Here is a 16,423-nt window from a genome sequence, read left to right on the forward strand (position 1 = left end):
AGGGCCGAAAAAGAAGGTCAAAATAAATGTAAATTTTAAACCCATTGCTCCAAAAGAGAATGTATTTCACAGCTGATACTTTGAAGAGATTTACATGAGTGTTCACAAACTTTTCCTCTTAATTAAATCTATATCAACTTAATCTTACAGAGAAATACAGCAGGTAATGACAGTATTGCCCTGGTTGCATTATCCCAGTTGACTCCTACTGTTTTCTGTATTTAAACAAAGGAAATGCTTTAGAGTTTAAATACATTTAGATATTGCATAACCTTTTTAACTTAAAGCACTCTAAATGTAATAACATATTGCTTCCTATTTTTAACAATACATTGCTCATGTGGTTTTGACATACAGAGTGGATATCTAACTCATTACACATTATAATTACGTTCGAGAGAAATATGACAATGTAGAATATTTTTTTCTTTCCCACAAAACAACCTGACATACTCAAAATGCACACTCAAAAATACTATTTTACTATAGTAGAAGAAATGTAAGGAAAACTAGGAGACAACTTTCATTTTACATGAACAATTACTTTTTTCCACTAAAAAAAAACATCTAAATCCTTCAGCAAGTCTTTCTGTCATGTAAATAACATAAATTGTGATTCCACAACAAAAAGCACAGAAAAAATTTAATGCAGTGTGTTCAGAGACAGCTTATTCTCCATGACATTTTTACTAGTAGTAAGGTCTCGGGTCTAGCAAAACAAAAATACAGCTTCTGAAAAAGTAGTCAGCAAATAGGCTCAACAAGGGCTCTTTATTTTTATAAGAAACAAAATAATACAGGGGCTTCTTCCTTCCTCTAGCTTGAAGCATTATAACTTGTTTGCCCAAGTTCTTGGCATAATAGCCTGCTACAAATGAGACACAGAGGTCTTAATTTAGAACTGCGGCGCAGAAGTCACAAAACATTCACTCTTTTCAATTACTAACTAATCTAATGCTAAAAGCATGCAAATTGAGATCCCCAGCCATATGATGAAGCCTCACAGGACATGAGGTTCTGTAAGTAGGAGGGTAAAAGCATGCCCTTTTACTATAAATAATGATTAACTTGATAGTTGTTATGCTGCTAGTGAATACCAGAAGGTCACAACTTATTTGCTTATAGCTTGGGGAACAGAACATGAGCTCACAGGCTTAGGTACAGTAATCCTAATAATAAAGTTAGGAGAAACTGCCACAGAATAATTACAACTGCTATTATGCATAATGGAATAGAACATTCAATAATGTTTGCTGCTGAAACAAGTGTGCTTCGTCAGAGATCGCTGGTCTTGCTATAATCCTTAGTATTGAGCTGTTTGCAACAGAACTTGCATGTAAAGTTGCACATACCCTGTCATCTTCCATCTCACTTGAAAACAGTCCGTTGGATTTAATGAATTTACAAATTTATATATCCTTTTCCACATCAGTATCTATGAAGAGTTCGTAATACCAGACAAGGAATGAAACTCAATAGAAAAAAGCCATAAATGGGTATCAAGACATCCACATGATAACAAACATCTTAAAGTGCACATCTAGCATTACAAGAGGAGTCACAAAAAATTCACCACAGCCAATTAAGAAATCGTATTACCAGTTATTTGTGTCACTTACGTTCAATGTTGTAAACAGATTACAACTCACTTGAAACCCGCTATTAACAAAATGCTAGAGAAGCACAACAATCTAAAATCCTAAGCAGCAAAACCACCTCATGTGAGGACTCAAAAAACCCAGTAATTTTGGAAAGAAAAAAGAAGGTAGTGGAACAATTAAAAAATGTTAAAATTATAAACTGCAGCAGTTCACTGTTATTCCCTATAGGTTAGAGTTAATACTCATATACACTGAAGTCAGCACAAGTGAAAGAATTATGACAGGTGGCTGAAAGCACTGTAGAAACACAAAATCAGCTTGAGACAATGAAACGCATAAAGTGTGTCTTAATTGATCGGGAATAAATCAGAAAAATTGTATTTTCATTAGGATCTTTATTCAGCATGCTTGCCAGGGTGTCCAAAAATATTACCATCGTCCGTAACTATGAAGCAGCAGTAAGGCTGGTCCAAAACAAAAACCGAAAGCGGGGGGAGAGAGAGTGCACAACACAGAACGAGAGCAGGAGAGTGAGTGCGACACAGAAAGATTTATTCCTGGCTTCTTGTCAGAACTTTTAATTTCAGGCTCAGCAGGAGCCACAATGATGAGTACCCAAAGCCAGCTAGACATTTTAAAGGTCTATTACAAACAAATTCTTGGGAATCATACCATGGTATCTTCAAATTGAGACAATAAGATATCATTGGAAGCATGCAATTGATGGATATGTGACTACATGCTGACTGAACTTCACTATCCCTCATACCCATAGCTTTCATATACATTCAACATAGATCACTCTTCAGACAACACAGTAAACAGATGGAAATGCGATGACCAGTAGTCCTTCAAGCCACTCTGCAAGAGAGGGATATATTCCTTATAATTATGTCCCTGTCAGACTTAGTTAGGTGTCTAATAAATCTTGGCAAAGAAGTTAGTATCTTACTAAAAGCACTAGGAGGTCTGAAAAACACCCATATGCATAGAAGTTTAAAACAAACTTCTATCTCAGTGTTACAATCCAGGATAAAACCACAGAGAGAATTTTACAGACACTGTGATGTCAGTAAAATTAGAAATGTCATCTTTCAAGTTGCCCATACTTCAATCAACAGTGGAAAAGTTTAGTCAACAGAAACATCAAGGGAAGAGCTTAGATTTTAATCTCCCAGTGAATATATATTGCTTTCCCTAGTCACTACGAAGAACTCATATCCTTCTTTGTCAGGTTGAATAAATCTGAGCAAATAACTGTAGTGTTTTTCAAATCTTCCATGGATAAACCACAGTTAACTATATGCCCTTCAAATGAGTACAGAAGCTACACTCCAGAACAATATCAGAGCACTCCCTAACACATGAGACTGACTTCAAAGGAAACAGAAAACTGAACTCTTGACCTGAGGGGCTCAACAGAGTTGTGGAGTAGGGAAACCTGGAAAATTTCTTCCCAGCTCCCAAGGTAAAACTAAACAAACAGCAATGGATGTCAAACAGAACATTATGTCAGGGACAGAAAAGACAATGAAAGGCAATGTGGCATGCTAAGAAAAACCCAACCCCTCAGAAATTAAAAAAAACAAACAAACAAACAAAAAAAAAGGAACAACATAAAATTCAAGACGCATCTGCATCTTGAATGCTACATGTGGCTCTAAATCCCAATACAGGCAAAAACCAGGGAGATGGAAAATGAGGGAGTTGTATTTGTCTGATTTTGTACTTATCTAGATGCTATGTTATATATTTGAATTTCTCCTGTCTGAAGCTAGCAAAAAGAAAACAAAACTGGTTTTCCCAATTTCCCATTCCTCTCCTTTCTAGAGCAAATGTCTAGCTCTGCAACTGCAATACCTAAGATTCTCCTACCTTTGATTGGTCAGTAATGATATTCAGAATAACATTCATGAAAAGGACAAAGGTGTCTTATGTTATACCTAACTTCTGGTCCTGGATTGTAGAATTACTGGAGAACAAAGATTTTGCTTTGGTCCCTGTTCTTGAGGTGAGAGCTGCGTTTTAGACCAGCTAAGGTTACTTGACAGAAGTTAAACACCAGATTACAGACTGCCACAAAAGGCACAATGCCATCTTGTTATTTCCTCCTCCTCACTCCATGCTTTTCTATAGCATTAAACACAAATCAGCCAAGCCCAGGTTCTAGCCCAAGTTTTGTTTCCGTGAACGCTGTACAATTCAAATCCCATCAGCTGGTCTTGATTGCTGTGAAACCTCTCTTTGAGGTTCTGAGCTTACTTAGATAATCAGAAAATAGGGCTGAGCATCTGAGAATCAAATCCTTAGTCTCTGCTACTTGGAATGTTGCAACATGGGAACAAAACAAATTATAGTTATCAGTGGTGATGCACAACAATATGCAGTGCACTTGACTCAAAATGCAAAGTAACAACACAAAATTGGCTAACTTTTCAAGTACCAATAACAGTGGAAACAAAGTAGCTGTTCATTATCATAAGTATTTATTTATCTTCTAAATGTTACACAGCATACTTATATTTATTTACTTGCACTAAACATTTGGTCTAACTGAAGTAAAACCAGTGAACTGATACTTATGTCCTGATAAGCATAGATATTAATATTAGGTTCAGGTCATTTTCAGTATTCTACTGAAATGGTGTCATATTTCCACCACATGAAAAAACTTCTTTACAGTTCGGGTGACAGAGCACTGGCACAGGCTGCCCGGGGAGGTTGTGGAGTCTCCTTCTCTGGAGATTTTCAAAACCCACCTGGATGCAGTCCTGAGTAATGTGCTCTAGGCAATCCTGCTATAGCAGGGGAGTTGGACTAGGTGATCTCTAGAGGTCCCTTCCAACTCTGAAAATTCTGTGATTCTGTGATATTTGTTCATCAGTAACAGCAAGTATAGCAAGAACCAGTTTTGCCATACAATTGCTATAATACAGATACTAAAAATTCATAAAGACTCTTTGTGAGTTATCATTTCAATCCCAAGAGCCAAAAGGTAGTGCTCAAAAAAGAAATCTTTCTTTCTAAATGACTAGGAAGATATTAAAAAAAATCACTTTGTCACTACTTATCTATGTATTTTCCTTTTACTAAGACAGAATTTTGGCAAATTTTGTTCTCAAAAGCTTTTATTTTCACATCATAAAGGGATTTGTTTAACAAAGTTGAAATTAAACTATTCCATACTACAAAGTGGTCATTTAACACCAATTGAGAAAAAAGATTTTTCTTCCACCTTGCCATTGTCAGTGGACAGTCACTTTTTAATTTCTTGACACACCAAAGATATTTCCAGCAATACCTGCATTGATGCTCCTTCCACCCTTGCTACACAGGCAACTCTATCCAGGAAAGTCACGGTTACCGGAACAGCAACAAAGAAACCTTTAAAAAAGGCTTTAAGGTATCTCTTTCCCAAACCTTGAACCTGTGCCATAATCTGAAAAATACGAAGAACATGGAAAAAAAAGCTGTTATAAAACCAATTTTAAGTAGCAACAACATTGTAGCGATGCAAAAAGGAGGAGCTAGAAATAAATTAATTATATTATCTGTTAGGAACTCCCAATATCCAGTGAAAAAAAAATGGAATGTGCACATGAGAATGAAAAAGAACAGAAATATTCATCAGCATTTAAGTCTACTCTACAGAAGAGAGCCTGATACTTCACATTCATCCTTTAGCTAATTTGACCACTCCTGTGATCCTCTGCTAGCAGAAATACTTGATAAAAATGACCTAATGATAACAATTCAGCTAAGCAAGAAGCAAACTGATATAACCATACGAAATCTAATTCAGCATTTCTGAAAAAGACCAAAACGAAACAAAAAAACCCAAACAAACAAACCACCCCCCGAACACAAAACAAATAAGCAATTAAATTGAAATAACCAATTACAGAGCATTCAATTTCAAGTTTACAACCAAAATTCTGTAAATAATTTTCTCTCCATACATTGGTAATTATTAATTTGTGACCCCCAAAGATGGGCTGTGCTACATAAAGGAAAAGCTGACAATTTGCAACACACTACCATTTCTTTATGAGATATTTTCACATATAAAAGTGCACAAATGCACGCTTGTGGTAACTGCAAGTACATAAAATCAATTCAAATTGTCACGTATGTCACAGGGACACATAGTAACACAATGATCACACACAATTCACTACCACATCAGAAAGTCAAAAGCATATTGGCAGACTGAGCAGCTAAGTAATGACATGTGGGACTACTCCACTCCAACTCACCAGCTATTATGCTATCTCCCATCTATTTATTTAGCCCCAGACCACTAAAGATTCTTGAAAAATACCTACAAAGCACACTGAAACACAAAAGTTGTTCGATCGAATTACTGAGACTCCTGAAAAGCAAGCTGAGTACCCTGGTACTGCTGAAAAGGTACAAGACTATTTTACATAACTGCAGTTTCATCATAAAAAGTGCTGCCCTTCACCTATTGGCAAATCCAATTTAAGCTGTTGTTTCCACCTGATGAATCCCTGGTAGACCCCGCACAAGATCAGTTTGTGGAGTCCCTGCTCTCTCTTTTACATCTGAACTCCAATAGAGAGTAATAGAAGGAGAAAACATACTGCGCCCTGAACTTTCGAGTCTTTCAGTGTGATTATATTCACAAATACAGAATTATTTTTCAACAAAACAAAATGGAAAAGACAAGTACCTGCAGTTTGGTTCAATCACCTTAGGAATCCAGAATTTCACAATATAATCATTTTTTCTTTGTTGCATTTTCAGAAATATGGAAGCGATGAACTATTTGTATGCAAAATACAAGTTCAAATAACTCTGATGAAATAGTAATGAAAGCACTATTTCTGTCACACGTATGGCTACTTAATTCCATAAAGCCCCTTACACTTAAGAGAGGGCACCCAGTTCTATAAAGTAAGCTATCAGCATATTCTCCACTAAAATTCTTTACAGATATTAATAGCTTTGCAAGGACAAGATGTGTCTTCTAAAAGACAGGAACACCCTTACTATTACTTCTGACATTCACTTTCACAAGGTTTTAAATCTCTTTTATAATTTTAAGTGGAAAACCTCACCATCATCTGTAACTCCTGCTCATAACACAAATTTAACTAGTAAAATATCTAAACGTACTTAATGCTTGTAATTTGATTATATTTTCTTTCTGCACATTTCATGAAAACATTTTCAATTTGCATCAACAGCTTTCATAAAGAATCTGAAATAGGTTGTGAAATAGAACAAAAACCGCATCAATTCAAGACAAATGTTAAAATGCTTTACTTTCAGCTTATTGTTTAAGAACCTTATTGGAACCAATCCACCAAGACACTATTGCCTCAACCAGCACAGATTTACCTTTTATTCCACATGAATATGGAATCTCTAAAAATCAGGTACTTGTCTACCATTTAACAAACTGTAGCATTTTATACACCTTAACACCCTTCCCTCAACCCACTGATTGTGACCTTCTCCTCTCAAGTTTTCTGGCTGGAATTCTACTCCTTTGCTATGAGGTCTAGCATATCTCAGACCTCCTCCAGTCTAACAGCAATGTCAGCCTCAAAACACAATTTCGAGACCTTGCCCACAAATGTATCGACCATGTTCTATGTACAGTCAATCTTTGAGCTGAAAGACATTGCCTGACAGATGCATCACAATATGATGGATTTATGAGTATTTTTTAAAAAACTTTGAGAAATTAGACAAATTTACTTACCCTTTAAACTCCTCATAGCCAAACTTATTTTTCATTAATAGTGAAGCATGATTGTTGACCCCCATTCCTTCTACTAAAATCATTCACAGGTTTTGTTGTGAACTTTTTGCAAAAGACCCATGCTAGTATCTACAGAAAAGTCTAGCATCTGAAGAAAAGTAATTGGTCAGGCAATGAACTGGAGACCAACCATATGCTCTTCGAACTACAAGCTAATTAATAGTGACATACAATCTAGCAGCCAGGTTAAAACAGTTCAGACAAAATTCTACATTCTCAGTACACCACTTCACCAAGGAAACACCGGGAACATTAAGTGGCTGTGGACAAAGCCACTGTGGACAAAGTTCAGGTCCTACTTTTGTGGTTTTGAACACATGCGGTATTACAATGCACAGCATGAATAAAGATGAGGGAAAAAACATGAACAGCACCCCCATAAGAAAGTGATTTACAAAGCAACCAAAAGCTGTTGCGCTGAAAGACTACTCTACTTGTCCTGAATTTTCCTTCCTTCCTTCCTTCCTTCTTTCCTTCCTCCCTTCCTTCTTTCCTTCCTCTCCCCCTCCCTCCCTCCCTCTACTAGGCAACTGATCAAACCACTGGTTTTATCTTCCATCCACACCAAGATAAATCCTTCCCTTCCAATCACATGCTACATTCTCAAATTTTCCTGGTTCCCCACCTCCCACAGTAAAGGACAGCTTTTCCCCAGGACACCAACTGGGCAGGCCTGTAGATTACTCTACTGTGGAAGCCCTTCTTCCCAAAAGATAGGAAACATATGCATGCACATTTTAAACAGTTTGAGAAAAACTACTTAAAAGCAAATTCATCTTTAACCTTAAGTCCTTTCATATAACAAAACATTTTTAACATAAGAGTAAGCAGTTACTACATGTGTCTCATTGAACACTGTGCAATTTTTGCCAGGTCTATTTCATAAGGTTTCCCCTCCAAAAAAACACAGACAAGCCTTTACCATAGGGTAAGTATATGCACATGCAGAGTTGCCATGATTCAACTGGCAGTAAAGGGAAGGTTACCCATCCCTCTTTCAGTAAGAGGGGCTTCAAGTTGTCTTGCACTGCCACAGGGGGAGAGCTTGAATGCAGGCAGCAGAAAGAGAGTTCTCAGATTATCTTCTACCAGTAACTGCGCATGTGAATGGATAAACCTCAGCGGATCAATACTGTTTGATGAAAATGTTCACTGTTTTCCTTTCTTATACTTAGGTGGTCTTGGGAGAAAAGAACGGGGAAAAGTAATGATGAGCATTTACTGCAGTTGCAAGAAAGAATTTCTGGTAGTAAAGTGTAGACACAACAATCCTTACAATTAAAAAAAAACCCCAAAAACAAACAAATAATTTTCTGGTTGGAGTATTTCTTTAAAAATAAAGAAAACAGTAGATAGCTATCACTCCCGGAGATAATATTCTGCTCTTACACATTATATTTTACAACCTCAATGCACTCTAATTAACTATTTTCTCAGGAAACATTCAATTTAAGAAAATTTGTGAAAATTACTGAAGGATAGCCATAAGTTTTGTCATAACTTTTCTAATATTTCAATTTGATATATTTTTCTCTATATTATAGAGAAAATTTGTATTTGTTATACAGAATTATTCTAGTTTTCATTATAGAGATATATATATTATTTTATATTTACATTTTTCTATATCCAATCAATGAATGAGTTCATTAAAAAATGCAAAATCTCACATATGCCTGCCATATATATATACGCAAATTTTGATTCCCATGTTCCAAGTGAATTACAAATTTTAGTGAATTTACAAATTTAAAATTAAGTATTTCCAATTCTCTCATCTACTTTAATTTTAGAATCTGAGGTTACAAAGTTACTTCCAATGCTCCTTTAACTTACAGTTTACTTATTTTTTAAAGAAGAATACCCTCCAGAACGGATAGCCAACTTTTTAACAGCTTTAAATCCAATTATATAGAAACTAAAGAAGCGTTGGACAGTAACAGCCAACAAAAATGTTAAGGACAAGAAGCTGATTATTTCATAGGTATATAATGATACGCACATAAGTTTGAAAGACATAATTTCCTAATATACAAGCAATAAAAGATGGTAATTGTATATACTACTTTAAAATTGTAAATTCATCCAAGTAATAAATCAGTAAGTAACAGCTGGTTCAAGTGCTTTCTAAAAATGAGATCTCTGTGAAGTATCAATGTTCAATGATACTGAGTGGAACTCTCTGGTATATAAAATTTAAAAGATTTCTAAAGTATTTGTAGATTTTAAGAGCATCACATTTCCAGAGTAAAATTCTGAAATCCATAGTTGTGCCAGTTTTATCTTGACAGTTAAATATACAGCAGGTTTAAATGTATGTCATTGGAGCAAGCAAAGAATCTTTGCTGAAAAAAACAATTTCACCACCACATATTTCTGGATGTCTGCCCAGTCAGTGACACCTTGAATAAAATCAACAAATCACAACACTTAAAAGATGGCACAACAAAATCAAACACATAAAACATAGTAAAAATAATTTAGAGATGCATACACTTATAAGCATTTATAAATTATCCTTGGTTTAGGAAAAAAAAAAAAAAACGCAACAAACCACAGAACAATTCAGTAGAACTGACAAGCTTCAAAGCAACAACCTTGAAAACTTGTTTGAAATGGCAACATGGACAAGAAAAATCCAAGATCAAAAATGCTAGCATATAGCAGGTCAAAGCATTAAGAATTTCACATTGTGCAGCTCAGAGATTAAGGCAGATGGAGCACAGCATTATCTGGACTGAAGTATCTGGTGCACAAAAGGTCCAGGGATTATAATGAGCCTCTCGTGGGTACTACAACATATGGAGCAGAGATGCTATTTAGATAGCTCTTTACATATAAAATGTTTATTTTTTCTTGCACTTGCCTGCACATTAGAAGACACTGTTTATCAAACAGCCTGCAGAAACTCATCAAGTAACATTCAGAAAGCCCCAGGTTACAATATATTTGCAAATCTAGGTACTTAAAAATTACCCACAGAAGTATGATAGGAAAAATAGCTGTAAAAACAAGGCATTAGCAGTCATCCACAAAGGAAATAAAATGGCCCCTGATGTGCTTCTACAAGAAGACATGTGAGGGAACAGGAAGGAGGCAACTGCAACCTATACGCAAAACAACTACCCAGCCAAGACTGCTACACAAGTTTGAAATCACCTATTTGATCTAGCTCAGAAATTAGTAACTATACTATATAGTCCCATAATCCATTGAAATAACCAAGTCCTCTGTCAATCACAATATGCATTTTTCTATAAATCAATGGCATCCAACTAGAATTCAGACATACATAGTTTGAAAAAAAGGAAGACTTTCGTAACAGAAAATACCAAAACACATGAATGAGCCCAATACTATTGCATCCTATGAAATATAAAATTGAGCACAAAAGCTTTTGTTTTAAGTAAGACTGGTACAACTTGAAGACAAAGTTATACCTGGTCTAACAATTGTGATGAACAGGATGCTGCTCAGTATCAGGACTTGTGTGATCTTTTTAACATGTGCCTTTTCTACAATCTTTCATGATACAAGGCCACAGCAAACTACTGCCATACAGCCTGACCCTCATTTCCCATTTTCAGTAACTTTTAAATTCCAGTAATTTTTGTAACGGTACAAGTATGCAGACTTTTTAGTAGGCTCATTTAATTCATATAAATTTATCCAAGTACAAGCTGATGAACACAGATATGATGGTGATGACTGCCACAGAAGAATCAAAATAAATTAGTCCATGTAAGTTTTCAGTTAAAAATAACCAAAATAGATCAGTCCATTTAAGTTTTCATTTTAAAATATTGTCTAGTTCCAGAAGGAGCTCTCATTTATCTTTCAATAAAGACAACAGCATCCTGGTATTTTTCCACCATGGTGGAGAAATTTCTATTCCGTTAATGCATTTACACTCTACACACAGGTTTTCCTCACAGTATTCCTCCACCATATTAATCTCCCTGTATTCCTCAGCACACAGTCATTAAAGAATACTGCTTTATTGTGAGTTTGGAAATGTCACAGATCATGGAAATGAATGTTGTATTGCTGAAGCAGCAAATTTGCTGAAGAAGCAAATCCTAATCAGCATTTTCAGTAACTATGCATGCCGCTCTGTAATGCTCTGCAGTTCTGTTTCTCCTACGTTAGTCATTTTGTCCTGATACCTATACATTTTGGTTGTTCCAAATACAAAGCAGCAGATTTTGTTAGGCACAACTCCATTATATACCATTTTCTTACGCCCTAGCTTGAATTAAAGCAATTACTATTTTCATGTAATAGCTCCCGTCACATTGAAATATATAGAATTCTTTCCAGTATAACACAATACAGAAAAGCAACAATAAAAATCCAGTTTTGTAATCTTCTCAGAGCTATAATATACACAGAAGTTCCCAGAAGCAGACAAAAATAGATCAACACAATGAACTTTCAGCTTACAAACTACATCAAAACAAAACAGCTCAAACCACAACAATCAGAAACCTAATCTGTCACAGAATTATTTCTGAGGGGAAAAAACAAACAAACAAACAAACAAACCAACCCAAAAAACCCAACAGTTTAACGTGGAACTCATTCTTCTTTTAAGCTAATATTACTACATCCCACCACTGGGATCTATCCCATGTACAAAGGCTCGGTCCACATGTTGGATTCAACTGGAAAGAAATCCATATTGTTTATTCTTACTAATCAATTTTGTGTCTCAAGGACATGAATCCCTCATGGACAATCTTGCACTTCCAAACAAAACATTCCATTCTTCAAATACAAAGCAAAAGCGAAAGAAAACACAACTGTAGGTGAAAGTTACTCTCAGCAATTAAAGTAACAGCTGGCTTAGAATGGAGACTAATCAGCCACCCCTCAGTTCTGACAAGTTATTCAGGATTCCATTTTACATATGTAAGCAATCAAGAAAAGGAACAGCAATAACAACACTTTTCTATGCATATTGCAATACAAAGGAAAAAAAATCAGTAGTTGATATAAATTAGATCTTTTCAGAGCATTTAAATTTAAGATGTACTGCAAAGTCTTCAAGTACTATCCCACAGGTGACTGGCAGAGTACCACTTGTTCTAACATGAAAGACACAATAATTGTTTTTACTCATGTTTCTGTATATTCAAAGAAAGTAATAATCATTCATATATATTGTACATAAAGGAAAGCACTAAATTACATCAATTTTGGAACACACTTAAGTGAACAACATAACAGCTTCTTGCAACTGAAAGTTCTGTGTTGCCTTTCAGCTTAAAGATTCAATGCATGCAAAGTAAGTTAATTTTATAAATTGATTTGAAGTGCCCTTTACAAACAATTACCAGCTGCTGTTATGTTTAGGTCTCAAGTAGACTGCATAAATGAGGTGTTGCTTCCAAACTCAATAAATTTGTAAATTATATTTACAGTAAACAATAGCATAACCTTTGATTTTTAATTCATTTGCACATTTATCTAGTCAACTCTCTGGATTCTTTCAAGTACCATGAAACAGTCACGTTAGTTGTGGTGTTCCAGAATCAAACTTAGGCAAAAACAATAAAAAAGGGAATATTCATTTTTAACCAAAATATATAATGCTAAGTATTCATATAACATTGAATAAGCAGCCTAAGAATAACCGCATTGAACTCAAAACTCAGAAACAAACTCTTCTATAAGTTTTTGCATTCGGATTAAGAAGAAGTAAGTTCAGTACAGAACAGGGAAGTGTCTTCTAGCCTAATGGAAAATCAAATGAGTAAATACAAGACACAAGTTCCTTAGCTACGAATCTTTCATGTATGCAAGTATGCACTGAGTATATAAGGACAGAATAATAACTGAAAATAACATTTATTATGGTATGAATAAATAATTCCAAAAGAAAGACTAGGGAGAATGTATTTAATATTTGAAAGGTATTTTTCCATTTTCGGTATCCTTTACAAAAATAACTAGCTCTCCCACAACTAGTGTAAAAAAGCGCGTACTGGCTCAAAACAGGGGGGAATTAGAACAGACTCCCCAACATAACTTCCCTGTGAAAACAAGCAGTAAGACCTGATGAACCAGCTACTCACTACCTACTGTCTGTGCCATGTTTATAAACTAAATGTACAAACTAATATGCAAAATTGTGTGTCTTTAAAAAATAACTTACTTCATTTTAACAACTCCGGTTTTATCCTTGAACATTAGAGGTCACTGTGGGACTTCCTAAGAGCGTACGTAGTGTACTCTGTAATAACCATTCACCACCATATTGATTTTGAGTCTGGGATTTGTGGCAACTTCAATGCATTTAAACTTCTCAGGTTTGAGGAATAAACAAAACAACTAAACCCAAATACTCTGAGGAGTACATAATTAACAATTTTATTGAAAAATTAACAGTAAAAGCATCCATAGCTACATTACAAAAGCAAAAAGTTATTTTAAGTATTTGCAGATTAATTAATTTCTAGCATAAACTGATAACTTTTTCACAAAGCAAGAGACAGATTATCCAAGGGGCCATTTGCCCTTGTATCTAAGACTCTTAAATAATAGTTTAGGAACACACCAGTTAAAAGTATGAAATCCCTTTGATAGAGAGAGCAGCATGCTATTTATACAACTCAGGACCTGGTTTCTCCAGCAGTTCAAGACTTAAGAGTATACATTTCAGGCAATTACAATTGGTATTCTTCCCCTGAAATAGAATCCTATTTCTAATTTTTAAAGACTAAATAATTCCAGTTGGAAAGCAAACAAAAGATCACCACTCTTCTGTAAAAACTACAAATATTCATTCTGTACTCATTGATACTAGTTCTAGATTTATAACTAAAACTTTTGGGTTTCAGCTTGTCCAATCTTTGTAATTCATATGATATGACCACTAAAGGATACATTTTTTAACTGAACTTGGTTCTAGAATTTCAGTGACTCATTTTCAAGAGTGAAAATATTTTCAACAGAAATTCTAATGCATAGGAAATACGATTTGTTTATTCTTGCCAAGATTTAAACAAGGATTAGAAACCTCCAAAAATTTTTTATCAATTAATAGAAAAATTTATGTTTTGACCACTATTTAGTACTCCGGCTAAATTTAATTGGTCCAGAAGGATCTTAAAATCATGCAGAGGAGATCATGCGGAATATAGACTCGTTGCTTTAAAATGATAATGTACTGTTGAACTAAAAGCAAAGCATAAGCATCCAGCTATTCCAGAAATAGTTGGGATCTGTGACACACTGGTCAACTTATAGAGGTCTCAAGACAAAATTCCAACTGTGACTGTGAAACCTATTTGAATCTTCAAATGATTGTTCAGCACTATTCAAGTACTATCCTCAAGGATCTGGATACCACCCACCACTATACAATGTGTACAGTTATTTCCCATCAATTCCAGGAGGAAATTTCTTTTGGTAATCAAATAAAAGTTACACAGAAGAAACTGTAATTTTAAAAGTAAAAGAAATTAAAGATTCCTAGAAATCTCCCAATCACAGTAGTTTAAAATGTTACATTTTTTACAGAATGCATGTGGATTCAGTTACAAAGCTAGATATTGGAGAAAAAAAAAAAAAAAGCCTAATTCTAAAGTTGCCTAAAGAAATTATTTCATATAACCTGAAAATCCCTGAGATGTCTTGTCTTCCAAGCATATTCTGTTGACAATTAATTGTTATTTTCTTCCTAACTGAACAATGGACATGTGCGCGCATATGCTTTTGGGAGAGAAAAAGAAAAGAAAAACGTCCTGGTACAAGAAAGCTACCTAGAGATATGGTAAGCAGCTTTCATAGATCACCTATCTACTTTTTTGGTATCTCAATGAACTCAATTAATTCCAGTTCAATGGAACAGCAATGACATAATATGAAAAAAAATCACCATGGAATACGGGCTAATTAAAAGCTGAGGTTAGGGTCTACTCGGTGTTCAGCTGCAGTTTTTCTATCTAAGCTTTTTGCTAACTTCCAAAAAAATTAATTTTCCTTATAAAAGGTAAGAACACCACAGAGACATGTCAAGGAACTGACTGAATCTATTCAGCTACAAGCACTGAGGCCTTTATACAGAGATGCATTAAACTAAGAACAGATTGAAGGACAAGTAGCAGACACGGAAAAGCAGCCACTTTAAGATAAACTACATCACTATAAACCAAAATAATAATTTCTCTCTCAAACGTCCAGGATGTAGGCTACAAGAAATGCCACTCCATCAGGATATCAGAGAACTACCATTAACTGTAGTCCTCACAGGACAAACACAAGATCTGACAGAAATTAACTGAAGCAGGAAAATACGTGAAATAACAATTGCGCCCAGTCTGGGACCAAGAACAGTGCACACAGCACAAGTCCCAGCGGCAGACAAAATGGAAGTAAAGCGGGGAGGACAACCACAAAGCCATTTTCAAGCCTCTATTCCCTCCTACACAAGCAAACACTGCTCATACTGCTTCACCTCTACCTTGGAGGGCGGCCACGACTTCCTCCCCTTAATCATCACTAAAAGTCAGAATGTACAGACAAGAACAGCGCTTCCTTCCAGCGCCTAAAAGGGGCTACAGGAGAGCTGGAGAGGGACTTTTTACAAGGGCATGTAGTGATAGGACAAGAGGCTGTGGCTTCAAACTGGAACAGGGGTGATTTAGATTAGATACCAGGAAGAAATTTTTCACTCTGCAGATGGCGAGGCACCAGAACAGGTTGCTCAGAGAAGTTGCGGAGGCCTCTTCCCTGGAGGTGTTCAAGGCCAGGCTGGATGGGACTCTGAGCAACCTGGTCTAGTGGTGTCCTTGCCCACAGCAGGGGGGTTGGAACTAGATAATCTTTAAGGTCCCTTCCAACCTAACCCATTCTATGATTCCACGGTTCACACCATTCGCTTTGCCGCTTCTTTTTAACCCGGCCCCTTCCCACTGGGAATTAATAGATCGGTAACATAAAGGAGGGAAGGACAAGGGAGGAATCCTACACCAGCAGCACGGCAGCGCCTCGGGAGCGGCTGAGGGACACACGGCCCACAGACGCC

General features: G+C 35.8%; 1 protein-coding gene across 1 annotated transcript in view; it reads right to left on the reverse strand.

Annotated features, from left to right (window-relative positions):
- IMMP2L (IMP2 inner mitochondrial membrane peptidase-like (S. cerevisiae)) overlaps positions 1 to 5,039 on the reverse strand; it is a 472,429-nt gene extending 467,390 nt beyond the window's left edge. Inside the window, exon 1 of the mRNA XM_009880868.1 lies at positions 4,903 to 5,039. Within this exon, the coding sequence (XP_009879170.1) occupies positions 4,903 to 5,037 (135 nt within the window). The 5' untranslated portion in view covers positions 5,038 to 5,039. The remainder of the gene's footprint in view (positions 1 to 4,902) is intronic.
- Positions 5,040 to 16,423: the final 11,384 nt, after the last annotated feature.

This window comes from Charadrius vociferus, unplaced genomic scaffold, assembly GCF_000708025.1.
Source record: "Charadrius vociferus isolate BGI_N301 unplaced genomic scaffold, ASM70802v2 scaffold52, whole genome shotgun sequence".
Lineage (NCBI taxonomy): Eukaryota > Metazoa > Chordata > Aves > Charadriiformes > Charadriidae > Charadrius > Charadrius vociferus.